The sequence below is a fragment of the Lutjanus erythropterus genome, chromosome 21 (genome assembly GCF_056507025.1).
Source record: "Lutjanus erythropterus isolate fLutEry1 chromosome 21, fLutEry1.hap2, whole genome shotgun sequence".
Classification (NCBI taxonomy): domain Eukaryota; kingdom Metazoa; phylum Chordata; class Actinopteri; order Lutjaniformes; family Lutjanidae; genus Lutjanus; species Lutjanus erythropterus.
The window spans coordinates 32,076,736-32,094,543 of NC_139337.1; the positions used below are offsets into that span (position 1 = coordinate 32,076,736).

The 17,808-nt window shown below is 41.5% G+C and overlaps 2 protein-coding genes across 4 annotated transcripts; one reads left to right on the forward strand and one right to left on the reverse strand.

The window, feature by feature from the left end:
* Window positions 1-6,311, reverse strand: LOC146307914 (GTP-binding protein Rheb-like). Its single transcript, XM_084747381.1, has 8 exons — window positions 5,874-6,311; window positions 4,671-4,742; window positions 4,319-4,386; window positions 3,921-4,003; window positions 3,482-3,538; window positions 2,402-2,449; window positions 1,427-1,508; window positions 1-414 (listed from the first exon to the last, which is right to left on the reverse strand). Exons 1-8 carry the CDS (start codon window positions 5,923-5,925, stop codon window positions 322-324), a joined length of 555 nt encoding a protein of 184 aa, XP_084603507.1. The 5' UTR covers window positions 5,926-6,311; the 3' UTR covers window positions 1-321.
* A 252-nt stretch (window positions 6,312-6,563) lies between these two features.
* On the forward strand, window positions 6,564-11,474 carry eci2 (enoyl-CoA delta isomerase 2). 3 transcript variants are annotated; one of them, XM_084747365.1, is made up of 11 exons: window positions 6,564-6,641; window positions 7,612-7,673; window positions 8,062-8,165; window positions 8,280-8,378; window positions 8,944-9,135; window positions 9,502-9,571; window positions 9,679-9,781; window positions 10,132-10,252; window positions 10,349-10,438; window positions 10,537-10,680; window positions 10,991-11,474. In XM_084747365.1, the coding sequence occupies exons 1-11, from the start codon at window positions 6,583-6,585 to the stop codon at window positions 11,144-11,146; spliced, it is 1,200 nt and encodes a 399-aa protein (XP_084603491.1). In that variant the 5' UTR covers window positions 6,564-6,582; the 3' UTR covers window positions 11,147-11,474. The 3 variants fall into 3 exon arrangements, with proteins under 3 accessions (XP_084603491.1, XP_084603489.1, XP_084603490.1); XM_084747363.1 differs by having other exon boundaries at window positions 6,625-6,641; window positions 7,350-7,673; XM_084747364.1 differs by lacking the exon at window positions 6,564-6,641 and having other exon boundaries at window positions 7,346-7,673.
* The last annotated feature ends 6,334 nt before the right edge of the window (window positions 11,475-17,808 follow it).

Sequence of the window (17,808 nt, forward strand, 5' to 3'; positions counted from 1 at the left end):
CTGCTTTTCAGGTTTTCTGCCTGAGGTGAATCTGTGCCTAGTCTGTTGGCGTGCAACTACTACGTCTCCCATGATGCTTTGAGTGTGCTTCTTTAGACTCATGGACAGAAAACCTCAGAGTCGGAGTGTTTTTAGTTTTCTAACATGCAGGTCATCATTAAATGTGCAGATTTTTGAACAGAGTTTGGTTGAACCTGTTGGGACTGACATGGAGGCTGCTGTCAGCTGTCGGTCGCTGCCCCGGACGGTGACGGGGGTATCAGGGGTATCTGGGGGTCGACGGGGTTGATGTGTGTGGGGTTAGGACAGAGTTTTTGGAAGCTACATCATAGAGCAGGGTGTCCGACCCTGTGGCTGACCCGCCTCCATCTTCTCCACCTCCAGGATCATCCTCCTGAACACCTCCACCGCCGTCTGCACACACAGAGGAAGGAGTTACTCTGGGTTCTCCTGACAGACTCCTGCTGCGTCTCTGTTCTCCTGCTCAGTGGAACTTTACAACTGCAGAACTCGCCCAGCCCAGATTACATTTAAATAAATGTGTAATTAGGGGCTGCAAATTCCACCCACTACTCAGGCAAAAAAAAAGACACTCACTGACCTCAAGGTGGCGCTGTAGCAAGAAAGTTTGATTTTTAATTTATCAATCGGTTTGGATTTTATCAATTTTTTATCAGAACAGGTCAAAGGAGACGTGTGTTCCTGAGTGTTCTCTAAGCTAACATATTAAAATGCGCTGCCCGTCACCTCTAGGGGGCGCCACAGAGTTTACATCCTGTAACTGTAACTCAATGTACAAAAATCATTTTGTTGTTGTTTTGAAACAACATGGCAGAACTGACACTGTTTCCATCCTACGATTCATTCATTTCCACCAATAAAGAGCGGCGGTATGATGTCAGTGATGTTTCTGTTCGTTGGTCTCTGTGTGTCAAAGATGGCCGCCAAATGAACCATCAAAGATTTTCAACTAGACGCCATTAAAGTCCTAAAAAAAAACAGGTTACCATCTTTCTGGTGCCTGGAAACATGTGAGACTATAATGTTGAGATGCTAAATCAGTTTAATCTGCCCAGTAACACCTGAACTTTATCAACTCTTTGTGTTTTTATTGGATTTTTATTTCACTTACAGACAAAATTCAGACTAAATACTGTCATTCTATATTTTCCACAATTAAAAAATACTGTTTCTGTATATTTTAGCTCCCTTAATGACTGACATGAATCTTTATCTCCAAACTGTCAGAAACTAAAGTGCAGGAATATTAATCCAAACATTTTATTGCATCTATTTATGGCATTTAAAGATATAGATGATTAAAAAATAAAAAACTAAACTTAAAACTGTTGACAGATGTCCAGGATCTTCAGGTAAAATGAATTTATCAGTAATTTAAACTTTAGTTTTGTACTTTTGTCCTCACCTGGTTTTCTTTGGCTGAAGACTCGAGGAAGGCAGCGTTCCACGACTCGGCCAGAGCTTTCCCCTCCTCGAAGCTGATCACTCTGCACGACCACGACCACGACAACAACAACAACATCAACAACAACATCAACATCAACATCATCAACAACTGTCTCGTAGTTTTCTGCAGGAACATCACAGCTTGTTGTCCTGATCAGATTTGTGACTTTGTGTGACAATCAGACTTCCAGATTGTTTTATTGCTTTTCTGACGTCGCTTCAACTACGGGCGTTTTTTAATCTTTGAATTTTAATTTTAAGTATTTTCAGAAGTTACAACAAAAATATATAAATAGGTGCCCAAAGTCGCGTGTAGTATTTTAATCTGGAACATATTTACTTTTTCATATTTTTTACCGTTTGTCCTCACTGCAAACACAAACATTCATATGATATTTTTTCTCTATTACTACTGAAATAATCAATTTCCCATCAGTCACTGAGACACAAAAACATGAAACGAGGCTCCAGGTTAAAAAATACTGAAGTTTCTGTTTGTTTGACTTGAAATCGTTTCCACGGAAACACAACATATTTTATTAGACACTAATTACCCTGTAATAAGCTTTAATAACACAAATTACAGCTTGTTACGTCTTATTAGTGTTCTGAAAAATGAAGTGCAGCCACACTGTCGATATTTATCATTTATTTATCATTTGAGAAATTTTAACATAAATACAAAATTTCACTGTGGAGACGGCAGTCAGAGAAAGAGACTTAAATCTGACTGGTGGAACCTGCAGGAGGTTTGAGACTCCAGACATGTTGAAAAGATGTAACTGCCCTCAGTGTGTGTGTGTGTGTGTGTGTGTGTGTGTGTGTGTGTGTGTGTGTGTGTGAGGGTGTGTGTGTGTGTGTGTGTGTGTGAGTGTGTGTGTGTGTGTGTGTGTGTGTGTGTGAGTGTGTGTGTGTGTGTGTGTGTGTGTGTTACCTCTCCATGTGTAAGTCCTTCTTGTTTCCCACTAAAATAATCGGTACTCTGCAGAGACACAGACGTGTTTATTAATCCCAGAGTTCAGTCTGACAGGAGACGACAGATCATCATCAATAACAGACGACACTGATTCCCAACCTGGGGTTCAGGTCCCCTTAGAGGACCTTTTCAAGTCAAATTCAAGCACTAAATGACAGATTTATATAAAAAGTGATTATTTCACCTCTTCATCACATGAAATTAAATCAGATGTTGTTGTGCTTTTATCAAACAAAGTTATGTTTCATACAGAATTCTACAGACGGGAGACATGATTCCCCAGATTAATTATAATATTTACAATAATGTTGTTCTTTTACTTTCATTTAATATCAATAAGTCAATACCATCCCTGTGAATTCTGCACGACCTCATTTGATCAAATCGCAGCCATTTTGTTTAATTATTCACTTTGTTTTGTTTTGTCACAGGTAAAGACATTGTTATTGACATTTATCAACGCTCGGTTCACTTTTATTTTGTAATTTTATTTGGTTTTGATTTTGAGTTTGAGATTTTTCTTTTTTCTTTCTGCTGGTGAACTTCTTCATTTATAAATAAAGAAGATTTTTATTGTTTTTGTAATTTTGAGCCTTTTCAGTGAGTTCAGTTAGAATACTCAGAACTTTACAAAATTATACAAAAAAATGCAACTTTTTTTCATTTTTTACCACAATTTCGTCGCAAAAAAAGCATAAAAGCGTCAAGTATTTTAGGCTGCAATGATCCCAAAAAAGGCCACTGAACTAAAATGTAGAGACAAAAAAAAAAATTAGCATCACATCACTGACACAAACACTGGGTGTGTGTGTGCGTGTGTGTGCGTGTGTGTGCGCGCGTGTGTGTGGGTGTGCGTGTGCGTGCGTGTGTGTGTGTGCGTGTGTGTGCGTGTGTGTGTGTGTGTGTGTGTACGTGCATGTGTGTGCGTGCGTGTGTGTGTGTGTGTGTGTGTGTGTGTGTGTGCGTGCGTGCGTGTGTGTGTGTGTGTGTGTGTGCGTGTGTGTGTGTGTGTGTGTGTGTGTGTGTGTGTGTACATACTGGACGTTGCCCACCATGTCCAGCAGCTTCTCGTGGATCACTCTGACCACTTCAAAACTACAGAGACACAAGAACAACACGCTGACTGACTGTTACCATATATGGTCAGAGGGAAACAGTTAATCAGTTAATCACCGTGGCAACCGTGTTAACCAGCCGCTCCTTCACAGAGCTCGTTAATCCTGAAGACAAGTCGGTTCAATCGTTAACCAGAGAAAAATCTGAACATTTCACACTTTGACCACAACAACTTTCACTGAATTCACTGATTTTTACTCCAGTTTTATAAAAACTTTCATCATCAGAATCATTAGAGAAAGAAAAGAAACAGAAAGTGAAACCATTTAGACAAAAAGAAAAAGAGCGACAGATAAAAGAAAATGTACTTAAAGAATAAAAACTAAAGACAAACGAGAAGGACAGTGAGAAAGAGTCCAACCTTTTATAGGACGTTACAGAGTAGATGAGGATGTAACCGTCAACATCGATGGTGTAACTCTGAGGGAAGATGGAGTATTCATCCTACAACAGACGGATCAATAGATAGATCGATCGATCAATCGATAGATAGACAGATAGACAGTGAGTTCTTCATAGTTTTTGTACATGAATAAAATAAACTTTGGAGTCAGTTTTTAGTAACACACCGTTAGTTCTTCATGATTCTCTGCTGTCGTCTGATTGGTTCACACAAAGTGGATCTGGTGATTTAAGTCTCAAGTCATCAAAGTCATGTGACTCCAGTCCACACCTCTGATCGTTAGTAAGACGCTCGATTATAAATAAACAAAATAAAAATAAAAGTCATTTTAACAAGTTACCTGAAGATGAGCTCACCTGACCAGCCGTGTCCACCAGCTGCAGGTTGTACTCCTGACCGTTCACTGTCATCGTCTTAGTGAACGCTGAGACACACACACACACACACACACACACACACACACAGGACATAAACTTTAATGGACACAATTTCCCATAAGCCCCAGGTGTTGTCCCACCCAGGAGGTTCTACTGAGAACATTTTTGTATTCCAAAGGTTTTATCTACATATGGATGAAACCAAGTCACAACGGTGTGAGAACATGAGAACATGAGAACATGAGAACATGCAACGTTAAATCTTCATGAGGGCCGAGGTTTTTCTGTCACACACACACACACACACACACACACACACACACACACTTACTGTTCTCTATGGTGGGATCATAGGAGTCGACAAACTGTCCCTCCACAAACTGGATGGTGAGAGAAGACTTCCCTGGAAACACACACACACACACACACACACACACACACACACACACACACAGACACACACACACACACACACACACACGCAGCCTGTGGTTAGTGAACATATTATCTGATCAAAGAGAAACGTATTAAATCTTCTGTCTGATACAAAAAGACAATAAAAAACAGAAGCAGCTCTGGTTTGGTTGAGAGAGTAAATATTCTGATTCTACTGTGTTTCTCTGATGTCCACTCTACTGATACTTTCACTTTTATTTATTACAGCAAACAAACAGTTTATTTTGACCAAACCAGAGTTGACTGTTGTTGAACAGTTTAACCAGTTTTATTTTGTTTCTGCTGAGTTTGAATGAAGTTTGTTTCACGATGACAAAACTACTGTTTCTGTCAATGGAGTCTGACAAGAGTGATGAATTGAGTTTTTTAAATAAAGGTTTGGAGGAAGGATTCCTGCTCTCAGTTGTGCACCTGAACACACCAACAATTACACGTCTCCAAGAGGACGTCTTCAAATGTCCCCAGCTCATAAAATATTCAGTTTACTGTCAGAGGAGAGTAAAAAAATCTGAAAATATTCATGTTTAAGAAGCTGAAATCAGACAATTATGACTTTTATTTTCTAAAAGAATGACTCAAAAGAATAAACTGATTGAATTAATCCTGTCTGTTGAAAAATAAATCAAACATCAGTAAAGACACACGTCTGGACATATTTTCTTAATCTTTCTTGTACCAGTTACTTTCATCATGGATCAGTGGTTGCAGCTCTACAGCTGACGTCCCTTCCTTCACATGACTGTCAGCCATGATGCTGTGAAGCTGCAGCATCAGGACCACGCCTCACCTGCCCTACAATCTGATTGGCTGACAGCTAACCAATAACAGCTCGTACCTGATTATGGGATGGAAGGACTGACTCTAAGTTTGACGTGAACGCCTCCCCTCATCTTTACAGACAGCAGCGTCATTTTACACAAGTATGTGAACAGCAGCTGCTCTGTCGGTCCATGTTGTGTCCATGTTGTCCTGTGGACTGAGGACAGGATGGACACATCCTCTCGTAGAACCAGCTTGATATCAACTAATAGAAGAGGCGTGGCTTCATGTGACTAATAAGAGCACGAGGAGGACTTACCCACCGATCTGTAGCCCAGCACGGCGATTTTCCGGGATTTCGGTTGCGGCATGGTGTCATTTGGAGGCTCCAGACATGCGGACAGAGCATCACAGCTCCTGCATCATCTGGACCCGGAGCAGCCCGCACCGCCCGCATTATTCATGAGCGCTCAGCGCCCATTGGCCACGCACGCGCACGGAGGCGGGCCTTCGCCTCGAGCGTGCCCTCCAATTGGTTTAAATAGGACGCACCGCTGACAGCCGCTCTCGAAGCCTGCGTTCATTCGACAAATCAGAGTGTCAGACGTGTCGCTTCAGCCAATAGAAGAACAGGTGGGCGGGAGCAGCGCTGTAAACAGCAGCCTGCCTCTGGTTAGAAGGAAACCCCAGACCTGCGAGAGATCTCGCGAGATCGATCACTTTAACCCAAACCCTGCTCAGTCTCTGACTCTGAGCGGATTGTTTGTCCATAAACTCACAGATATTAACCGCAGGAACAGCCACGTTATAAAACATTATTAGTTTGTACACCAGGAAATAGATTACGAGCACAAATCTCGCGAGAGCTACGCAAATCAACGGTTTCCTTCCCGAAACGACCGTGAACAGTAGCTCGCCGCTGTTAGCTCTACTGTGGCTAAGTTAGTTAGCTCCTCCACGGCTAACTGACCCACTTCAGTCCGTCCCCCCGAGCTTTGGACTTTGGTCCCCCCTGTCTCCGGGTTTAAATGGCGGCTGCAGGTCTGAGACTGTCCTCTCCCTGCTGGAGGACCGTCAGATTAACGAGGTGAGAGGTTTTTAATGTCAAACAATGTTCATCGTGTTTAAAGTTAGCTTTAACTTTACACAGGGGTCAAACCAGCTGTGCCCGGTGTGTAGCTGCTGCTGTGCTAACTGAGACCTTTCCTCCAGATTCTCAGACAGGAACCTTTAAAGGAACCTGACATTCAGCTTTCATAACCTTTAACCTAGATCTGAGTCATCCACAGCTTGTTGTCGTTGTTGTTGTTGTTGTTGTTGTTGTGTGATTTTTCAGACCCACAATCAGAATCATTCATACTTATTGATCCCTTGTTACACTGACGTACTTCATATCATATTACATCTGTAACATCTGTAATCGCTGATCAATTGATTATCGATTAATTGTTATCATCCCTAGTTCCAGTGTCTTTAAATGTGAACATTTTTAAATGTCTTTACTCCTTTATGAAAGTAAACTGAACATTTGAGGACGTCATCCTGCACTTTGGGAAACACTGATAAATATTTTTCACCATTTTCTGACATTTTATAGATCAAACAACTAAGTAGTTCATCGAGGAAATAACTGACTATGAAAATAATAATTAGTTGCAGCTTTAATCATATTCAAAGTCTGTACATTGTCAGATAATATGACAAATCATCATGTAATAATATTTCCAGCAGATTTTAGCTCTGACTTAATGTAGGGCCCTATGACATCTGTGTTATGGCTTTTTAAAATGGTCAGTTCTGCAGAATCACAGAACCTTTAATCTTCCATCGGTCTGCTGCTGGCCCCCGTCGGGCCCCTCGGCGCTGGGCCAAACCACTCTGCTGGGGGAAACCCTGGAGGGCGCTGGTGTTGGATCTGTCCTCGTTATCGGCAGAAACTCTGAGTTGATGAATCAGGAGGCGAACATCTGCGTCAGTTCATCCCTGAAATCTGTCTGTGACGTTAGAGAAACCAGACAGTTGCAGAAAGTCACCAGTGTTTTCTTCTCTCTCACCAGTTTGGCCAGATTCTCCACCGTCCCCAGTCTGAAGTTCCACACCACAGCCTCTCCTCTGATGGGTGAGTACCTGCTGCATCAGCTGTTTGGAACTGGTCCCAGTCCAGATAGGTCAAAAAAAAAAAAAATCTTCTGCTTCTCACCTTGTATTTATTCATGATCATTTATTTCACTGAGCTGAAGAAAGGACAGAAGGACAGACTAGTATTTTACAGCTGACAGACAAACTGATAAGAGGACTGTCAAACAAATTGAGACGAGACGGACTTTGAGAAACACTGATCAACATTTTCTCACATTTTATTGATCAAACAACTAACTAAGTCAGTTCTACACTCTGGGAAGGTCCTGCCTTTTTCCTGTGTAGGGCAGCATCATCAGTGATAGTGATGGTGTGTGTGTGTGTGTGCGTGTGTGTGTGCGTGTGTGTGTGTGTGTGTGCGTGTGCAGGTGCGACGGTGGAACAGTTTGAGCAGGCCAAGAGCAAACTGTCGATGTTGAAAAATGACCCGGGCAACGAGGTCAAACTGAAGATCTACGCTCTCTTCAAACAGGTGAGAGACGTTCCAGCTGTTCCAGATGTTGCCGGTCGGCAGCTGTATGACGTTCACTTTTGAATATTTATACAGTAAAACATTCAACACTCATGGGTCTTCCTCGTCCTGCAGGCCACTCAGGGTCCCTGCAACACCCCCAAACCAGGCATGCTGGACTTTGTCAACAAGGTCAAATGGGACACCTGGAAATCTCTGGGCTCCTTACCTCAGGTACAACTGCAGTAGAAGTACTGATTCAACTTGTGTACTGCAGTAAAAGTGAAAAACTACAGGCTCTGAAATGTCCTCAAAGTATAAAAGTACAGAAGTAAAAAAGTGGACATCACTTTTGACAAAAAACAAAGATTTGTCTTGTTGCATCTTTTTCAGTATTTTTTGTAATAAGACGATGGAAAAGACGTAACGACAAAATGTGTCTTTTTATTTGTTTTGGCTTTTGTGTCTTTTTCATCATTTTTTGTCCTGTTACGTCCTTTTTGTTGTTTTTTGTTCGTCTTCTTTGTCTTAGTGTATCTTTAGCAGCAGAAACAGAAAATAGAAATACTCAAGTAAAGTAAAAGTACCTCTAAATTGTCTAGTAGTTGAGTAAATGTACTTGATCACACTGCAGCAGAAAAATTCTTGAATGGTCACGTTTTAATCTCAGGACAGAAAATAAAGAATCTGTTTCATCAACATTAAAATAACACCTGATGTCACCACCTCTGTTGCTGCATGGTTCAGTTTTAGTGAAATGGTCCTTTAAACTCTGACAAACCGTCTTTGCGTCGCTCAGGACGAAGCCAGGCAGCAGTACTGCGACCTGGTTGGCTCTCTGGTGGCGGCAGAAGGTGGAGACTCCGCCCAGGTGGCCGCGCAGCCTGCTGGGAGCGGGACGGCGTACGGGACGCTCGTGGTCACCACGGAGGACAACATCACGACCATCAAACTGAACCGACCGGCCAAGAAAAACGCCATCACGACCGAGGTGAGCCTGTGACACAAGATTCTCTTTTTTCATAAATGAATTTGAGAACAAATTAAAAAAACAGAAAACTTTATTATGTCTCAGACTGAGAGTTATTGAACATATAAAATTAAAATATTTATTTAAAATTAAACATTTAAAACCTCCCTGGCTGTTCTTGTGTTTAGACATGATTAAATATTTAAAAATTTAATATTTTAAAGAATTCATTCATTCATTCATTTCATTCAGTTATATTTTACATAAAGTTTGAAATGTAGATTAATAAACTTTCTCCCAGGATTTTGATGAATGTGACTTAATTATTAGTTATTTTAATAATTTGTTTGTTCTAGTGATGTTCTCTTTTGTTCTCTTTTCTCTCAGATGTACAGTGAGATTATTGCAGCTCTGGAGCAGGCGGCTAAAGACGACTCAGTCATCACTGTTTTCACTGGTACACACACACACACACACACACACACACACACTGAGCTAACTGTTTTTAGACGTTCTGATCATGTGATCATGTGATCATGTGATCTCTCTCTCTCTTCACTGCAGGTGCTGGTGATTTTTACTGCAGTGGAAACGACCTGACCAACTTCACCAAGATCCCTGATGACGGACTGGAGGCGATGGCCAGAAGAGCTGGAGACCTGCTCAGGTGATCACTCACTGATTGATTGATTGATGATTGATTTGCTGCATATTTATCTGATCATTTGACCCACTGATCATGAGGCAGACTTGTGGACTTGTGACTGACTCAGACGTGTCAGTTTGAGACTTGACATGTTCATAAAACGAAGAAAACCTTCATGGATTTTAAAAGATATTTAAGATTATTATTCAGAGGAAGCAACAAGTTTCAAACAAGACATAATGTTAGCTAACATGATTGATTTGAAAATATATTATAATTCTCTTATATAATATCAGAGAAGTCTGTTTTATCTGAGTTTCAGACAAATAAAGATCACGTTTCTTCTTCTCTTCTGTGGTTTTTCTCTACAGGAGTTATGTGAAGGCCTACATCGACTTCCCCAAGCCGCTGGTTGCCGTGGTGAACGGACCGGCTGTGGGAGTGTCGGTCACAGTGATGGCACTGTTCGACCTGGTCTACGCTACAGAGAGGGTATACACACACACACACACACACACACAGACACACACACTCAGACACACACACAGCTGTTTGTTTGGGCTGACATCATGACCGTCTCTCTGTCAGGCCACCTTCCACACTCCGTTCAGTCAGCTGGGTCAGAGCGCTGAAGGATGCTCCTCCTACACCTTCCCCAAAATCATGGGCGCCGCCAAGGTACACACAAACATACACACACGTTTTGTGAGCCTTTCTGTTTAACGTAGATGTGTGTGTTGGTAATAATCTGGTAACGCCCCCCCCCCCCCCTCCAGGCCAGTGAGATGCTGCTGTTCAATAAGAAGCTGACGGCGGTTCAGGCCAGTGAACTCGGTCTGGTCACTGAGGTTTTCCCTGACAGCAGCTTCCAGTCTGAGGTTTGGACCAGACTGAAGGCCTACGCCAAGCTGCCCCCCAACGTAAACACACACACACACACACACACACACACACACACACACACACACACACACACACACACACACAAAATGTTTTGGTAACTTGTAGCTAACTAGCAAACTGCAGCGCAGAGACTTGTGAGAAATACATCATTCTGTCCTCCAACAGTCCAACAGTCCAACAGTCCAACAGTCCAAACCCACTGAAATTAAACTCCTCAAAATAAATAAATAAATACATAAACACATAGATTTGAATATAATTTAGATAAGCAAATGTAATTAACCCTCCATCTGTCTGTCTCTCTGTCTGTCTCTGTGTCTGTCTCAGTCTCTGTCTCTGTCTAAACAGCTGATCCGCTCCACAGAGAAGGAGCGTCTCTACGCAGTGAACGATGCAGAGGTGGAGCGTCTGATGGAGCGCTGGACATCAGACGAGTGTTTCAACGCCATTATGAACTTCTTCCAGGCCAAGGCCAAACTCTGAGACTGTGTGTGTGTGTGTGTGAGAGAGAGACAGAGAGAGATAGTGTGTGTTACTAACATGAACTGTGGAGGATAAAAATGTTCCTGCAGCATCATCACACTGTAAGCTGCTCCACACTGATTCACCTTCATGGTTTTTGAAGAACAGCTGAGTTTCTCAAACATCACGTACGATTGATTTTAGCAAACTTAAAGTCACACATCACACCGAGGTTTCCTGATTTTCTACGTGTGAAAGTGACTGAATGAAAGAAAAGAGCCTCTTCATTCCTCGTGACAGATTAACCACATCATCTGCATAGAAATGTAGATTATTACAGTTGAATAAATGAGGACCAGGAACAGAGCCTCGAGGAACACCGTTACTAACCTCAGGGTTTGTCACATTTCTCCTCTGATCATGTGACGTCTGAATGTTGGTCCACTGTGATCACATGACGGGAACGTGGACGATCAGTTTGTATTTGGACTCTGTGCCTTTAACACTTTGTAAGGACAGATTAAACTCTCATCTTTGTTCTTCTCCTCGTTCCTCTCGTCGCTCCGTCTGTCCAATAAAAAGACAGAATTTGTGATTATTCAAAGGCGTGGCGCTGTGTTTTGTTCCTGATCTGTTTTAAACCATAATTCTTATTGATCTTTGATTTAGAAGGACTACAGAGTCGACATGTTGATAGAAATATTATTAAATGAATTTAAACTTTACCAGTGTTTGAGCTTTTTTTAAACCAGGAAGTGAGGCAGGGGTCCTTGGGGTATAGCTGACCCTTTTTATGCCTGATTAAATCAGGTTCTCTTCTCTGATATCATATTTTTACACCTTTAAGACATTTTCAGGTTGTTTGAAGTTGTGAATTCTGGTCTGTTTTCTGACACAGAGACAGTTCAGACATTAAAACAAAACTTTTCTCAAAGGACATATTCTTCATGAATATAAATCCTTAAAGAAAACATTTTCAGAGAAAAATGGAATGAATGTTGCTAATAATAATTTTTGCTCTTATCTTTGGTGGGACATGATTTCTGAGGACTTCATCAGGATGTTTGCTCTCGTTCTGCCTGTAGTTTCACACCTGATCCAGCAGGTGACAGCACTCACCTGCTCAGAAACCACAGAGCTCCTCTCAGACAAACAAAGAAACTCAGACATTTTACTGCTTCAGTTACCATACAGGTACTCAGGTATTACAGTCTACTCAGAATGTAGTATCAGAAGTAAAAGTACTCCTTCTGTAAATCATATTTTATTATATTTTACATGATAAGATTATTAATCCTGCAGTCAGTGAAGCTGGTTTTAACCACCTCACACTGTGAAGTTCAGTAGTTTAATCCAGTGGTTCTCAACCTAGGGGTCGGGTCCCTCCAGAGGGTCAGAAAAAAAACTTTATTCTTTAATGTGTTTGTGATTTCGAACAGTTTAGAGAAGAAATGTCCACATCATCCACTGATTTAATCTTTAAAATCTTTTTTTTTTGCTCTTAATTTGAAAAGTAATTAGTAACTACAGAAGTCAAATCCATGTAAATGTTGTAAAAGTACAATATTTCTTTGTGGTGGAGTAAAAGTATAAAGTTAAATAAAATGGAAACATTCAAGTATCTCATAACTGTTCTTAAGCACAATTAATTGAATTAAGTAAAAGTATTTAGTTACTTTCCACCACAGATTACATATAAAATTAATGGAAAAGCTTCAATCAATAATCATGCTGCTCTGTGTTAAAGGAGCAGTCTGACATTTTTTACAGAAAACCTTGTTTCCTCAAAATAAACAGTTGATATGAAGATGATGTCACACTGATGGCAGCTCTCACTCACTTCTAGTTTGGTCTTTTTTATTCTTATTTAAAATATTTTCCCCAGTTTATAGTTTCCTATTTTTATATTTCTTCTGTTCAAATTGTTATATATTATATATTTTTTATATGTCCTCTTGCTTATATTTTAAGTGAAAAAAGTTAAGAAAACTTAAACTTTAAAGGCAACTTAAGTCAATAGATTTGGGTTTTGAGCCCAGCTCAAGTTTTGAAAAGGTTTTACCTACAAACAATAATTTTTATTTTTTATTTCAAACATCCAAAACTTTTAGTTTATTTCAAAAACTTTCTCAAAGTTTAGAGGTTTTGAGTTTGATTCCAAAATTTAATAGTTGAACTTTTTTTCTCCGAACCGATCAATTATCAGAATAACAAACAATTATTTAATGTTCAATAAAGCTTAAACTTAAAAGAAGTTTTTCCTACTTACTACAATGAATTAATGTGGTGTTTCTTGTGATTTTTTCGTACCGGATCAGCAGATTCTTGCTAACACACAGCTGTAGTCACCACGTCTGTCTGCTCCCAGAGCTCAGGCTGATTTTGAACGTAAAATAAAATTCTTAGTGTTTTTCTCTGAAGGACAGCAGCGTCTGAAGGAGGCTGACGTGTTCTGACCTCTGACCTCGCTCTGCTCTGCTTTGAAGCCTGAGCAGGAAGCAGGACAGGCTCATTTCTCTGACTTGTGGCCCCTGCGGGTTGCCGTACTTAAGTTCCATGTCAGGTTTAACAATGCCGTCCTGAGCGTCGGGACGTCCAGCAGGGTCTGCAGAGGCCTTTTAGTTTTTCTGTATTTATGAGGGACGTCACAGAGCTCCTTTTTTTCCCTCAGCCTGAACCTCCGCAGCCTCCCCAGAGCACCCGACACAAACCTGACGTATAAATCTTGGCTCAGACCCCCGCCTGGACCTGGACCGGACGCAGAAATCAGATACGGCGAGCGGCGAGCATACCTGTCGCCGCCGTGACAAACAGGCGGGACGAGAGCGAAGGTTTCAGAAGGAGTTCAAACATCCATCTGTGCAGCTCCAGTGACGAATCGAGAAACGCTTCACAGTCTGGATCCACATTTCCATAATGATGTGATGAAATGATAAATACGGCGAGCGGCTTTAATTGAATTTCCTGGAAATTTCCTCTGAGGTTATCAGGAAACTACCGAGCTGGAAAACAAACTGTTAACAGGAGTTTTCATGAGATAAACTTTTATAATTAGTTTGATAATGAATTTGTGCATCACGACGTTGAGCAGCAGGCGAGGAGACGTTTAAGAACAGATCCAGGGTGGCATCACGTTCTTCTACCCGAGCTCTGAACAGGATTATTAAATATCACGTTAATAAAGTTTTAATAAAGTTAAAGGTCCAGTGTGTCAGATTGATGGGGTTTATTTTCAGGATATGACAGAAATGAAGAATAATCTTCATTAGTGTATAAGAGAGAAAAAACAGAGGAAGCAGCTCTTCGTCCACAGAGGACGCCATGTTGATCCGCCATTTAACAACAACACTTTCCTGATTGAGTCAATGAGTTTCCAGATATCAGCTCGTACCTTCAAAAAAGTTTTTACTTTTCCTCCCAACATCTGAACACAAATATCTTCAACACAAAATTTCTCCTCCTTTGAGGTGAATTATTGTTATTTTGCATCATCGTGCGCCACCTTCCAACATCAAGACTGATTTCAACCTAAATGGACGAAACAATAAGACGCAGAAAAGACGATTGACTGCTGGATCCATCAGAGGACATCACACAGGACAGACGGGACGAGACGGAATAGATTATGGGTCCTATCATATTTATCATTTAATTTATTCAAGGTGTGTCTAAATCCACCTTTGTCATCTGGGTATCCTGCCCTGTCACCTGACACCTATCAGCTGCGTCCGAGTGCCCTGATTTATTCATGGGTGAGTTTAGGCCGCACATGCAATAAACCAATCAGAAAGTCGGCTCTCATCAGGAGGAGATGTTTAAAGTGAGGAGCCCGATCTCCTGGTTCGAGGAGTCAAAGGGCAGGACGCCTCCAAAGCAAAACGAGTCATGTGTTACTTCTGTATTTGTAGTCATTGTAGTACTTTCATGCAGATATGCAACTGGTTATGTTTTAGACTGAAGCATCATCATTATCAAGCAGGAGTCGAGGAGAGAGATGGAGCAGCAGAGAGGAGAGGTGAACCCACCCAGACAAAGCTGGATCCTAATCCAGCTGGACACCCGCCTGAACCGGACTGAGGTACAGCTATGCTTCATCTCTTCCTCCTCCTCCTCATCCTCCTCCTCCTCATCTCATCTTCGCTACTCCACTTTGCAGGTCTGTTCAGATTTATTACGCTTTATAAGAATAATAACAATTACTGATTATTTATTAGTGAGATGAACTTTCAAGATACACGCGTACAACATCGAGGAAAGGTGTTTTGTGATTGTAGAGACGTGTGTGTGTGTGTGTGTGTGTGTGTGTGTTCTTGGACTAAACGTGCTGGTTGCTGTCTTGTGCTGACAGACTCATTCACCACAGACTTTGCACTTCGACCAGGTTTTAGCTGGTCTGAAGCACGAGTGGTTTTTACTCAACGCGTCTGGCCACACTTTCATTTTCAGACCTCCTCCATGGACAGAGCAGGTATAAGTTCATTTGCTGTCTTGCAGATGTCCAAGAAATGGCAACTGTTCTGGTGTAAGATAGGATCCTTTGACTTTATATCTCCTAATTATGACTGTTTAATCTGATAATTATGGAATATTGGAAAAGTTGAATCACATTAATTTGTCTTTTACAGGATAAACATGTTTTTCTTAATGTCTCTTCAGGAACTTTTGAGCAGCAGCAGCTGCTCCGTCTGATTCCAGAGAGTCTTTAGAGGAAGAAATGTAATATATTCCTGCACAACAGTGTTTTCAATCCAGGCGGAACATTTTCTGACATTACAGTTTGGGGAATAATTACTCTGTCAGAATCCGATCACATACGCCTCCACTTCTTTTAAATATTAGTAAAGAGAGGTTCTCTGGACGTGTGTGTGTGTGTGTGTGTGTGTGTGTGTGTGTGTGTGTGTGTGTGTGTGTGTGTGTGTGGCCTCTCTGAGGGAGGGGAGGTGGGGTGGGTGGGAACACATCCTTCAAATGAAATACTAGACAGGTGTCTGGAAAAAAGCTGCTGCCGACTCTGCACTTTCACCATCCGCTCATCCTCTTCCTTCCTCCTCTTCCTCTCTGACCTGTCAGTCACGTCACTCGTCGTTTTCTTTTTCCCAGGCTGCCTCCGCCAAACGTTCTCTGAGGGTTTCCTCTCGGTTCCTCAGTCTGTCCATTTTCTTCTCTACGTTTTCTGCCTTTCAGTTCAGGTCAAAGTTTTTCTGTGGCGTGTTGAGTTTCCTGTTTTACTGTCGGAGAAGTTTAAAAAACAGCAAAATAACGAGAGACGTACAGATATGAATCTTTACAGGCGACAGGGATCGCTGCAAAAACTGGCTTATAAAACTTGTTGTTGTGTTTCTGACGAGAAGCTTTGTTTCTACAAGCGTCATCAAATCTAAGTTTCTGTGAGCTGTGTGGAGTTATTTAAAAAGTAATCTGTAAGAATCTTGTTGAAGAAAACGTGTTGATTTAATTTGAGGATAAAACCAGTTGAAAGTTATTTTACAGTGTAACAGTCTCTCTCTCCTGTGGTTTGGCTGTAACTGTAGATCGGTCGAGCGGAGGTCCCTCAAACTGTCAGGGAGCCAATCACACGAGCTGGATGACAGGCGCTCTCTGAAGGGACCAATCATCAATCAGTCACTGTGACATCGGCCAATGACCTGCCATCTGTCAGACAGAGAGAGAGCAGGTGAAGAAATGATGGAGGACAGACAGATTAGGAGAAAAAAGAACGAGAGAAGTGAAAAAAGAAAAGATTTAAAGAAAAACAAGGTAAAGAAAGTAGGAGAAACAGGAAAAGATGGAAAGAGGAAAGAGTGAAGGAGTCAAAAGAACAGAAGAGGAAGAGAGATATCCATCTTTGTCCTCCATCAGCTGACAGACGGACTCTGTCCTCTCTTCTCCTCCTTTATTTTCCAACTCATCCATCTTCACCTTCATCTGTTTTCATCTTTGCATGAAGTCGTTTCTGTATAATTGTGACCTAAAATCTTCTTAAAAAGTGAAATTTCTTTCAGTGATCAGTTCCTGTTTCCTTAAAGCATCAGAAACTAAAGATGATCGTCGACTAAAACTGACATAACATGATGCAAAAGATGCAACGAGATGAAAAACGATGTAAAAAACTTAAGACAAAAAAGACGTAACAGGACGAGAAACAAGGTAAGGCTGCAACTACTGATTATTTTCCCAATTAATCAATCAGTTGTTTGGTCGATAAAATATCAGAAAATGTTGATCAAAGTCCAAGATGACGTCCTCAAATTTGAAGTTTATTAATTTGTCCAGCTGTTCCTTCATTTGTTGTGATCAGTTTATGTTTGATGTGTGTGTGTGTGTGTGTGTGTGTGTGTGTGTGTGGTAGGTGAACATTAAAACAGGCCTCAGCAGCAGGAGTTCAGGTGAAGTTCATCAGTGACTTTATGTAGGACAGCTTACAGGGGAGCGTCTCAGCACGACGTGTTCGCGCTCCGACACGGACGACTTCTCCAATAACATCCACACATCAGCTCATAGATCAACACTCATAGATCAACACTAATGTACACAGCGGTCCTCGGAGACGCAGACGAGCTGCGGGGGGGAGGAGAGGGTGAGCGGGTTCAAAGCAAAGAACCAGAGAAAGAGATAATGCCGCGTTCCGGTCCGGCGGGAATAACCGTCGGAAGAGCTTCGGCGGTTAAAAGCGTCGACTCGAG

Bases quoted from the DNA above. Each gene is read 5' to 3' on its own strand.
- LOC146307914 (XM_084747381.1), bottom strand. From the start codon at position 5,925: ATGCCGCAACCGAAATCCCGGAAAATCGCCGTGCTGGGCTACAGATCG. The intron at 4,004-4,318 runs GTGAGCTCATCT...CGTCTGTTGTAG, and splicing joins TGGTGGACACGGCTGGTCAG to GATGAATACTCCATCTTCCC. The intron at 1,509-2,401 runs GTAACACACACA...GTGGTCGTGCAG, and splicing joins AAGGACTTACACATGGAGAG to AGTGATCAGCTTCGAGGAGG.
- eci2 (XM_084747363.1), top strand. From the start codon at position 7,502: ATGAATCAGGAGGCGAACATCTGCGTCAGTTCATCCCTGAAATCTGTC. The intron at 8,166-8,279 runs GTGAGAGACGTT...CTCGTCCTGCAG, and splicing joins TCTACGCTCTCTTCAAACAG to GCCACTCAGGGTCCCTGCAA. The intron at 9,782-10,131 runs GTGATCACTCAC...TTTTCTCTACAG, and splicing joins AGAGCTGGAGACCTGCTCAG to GAGTTATGTGAAGGCCTACA.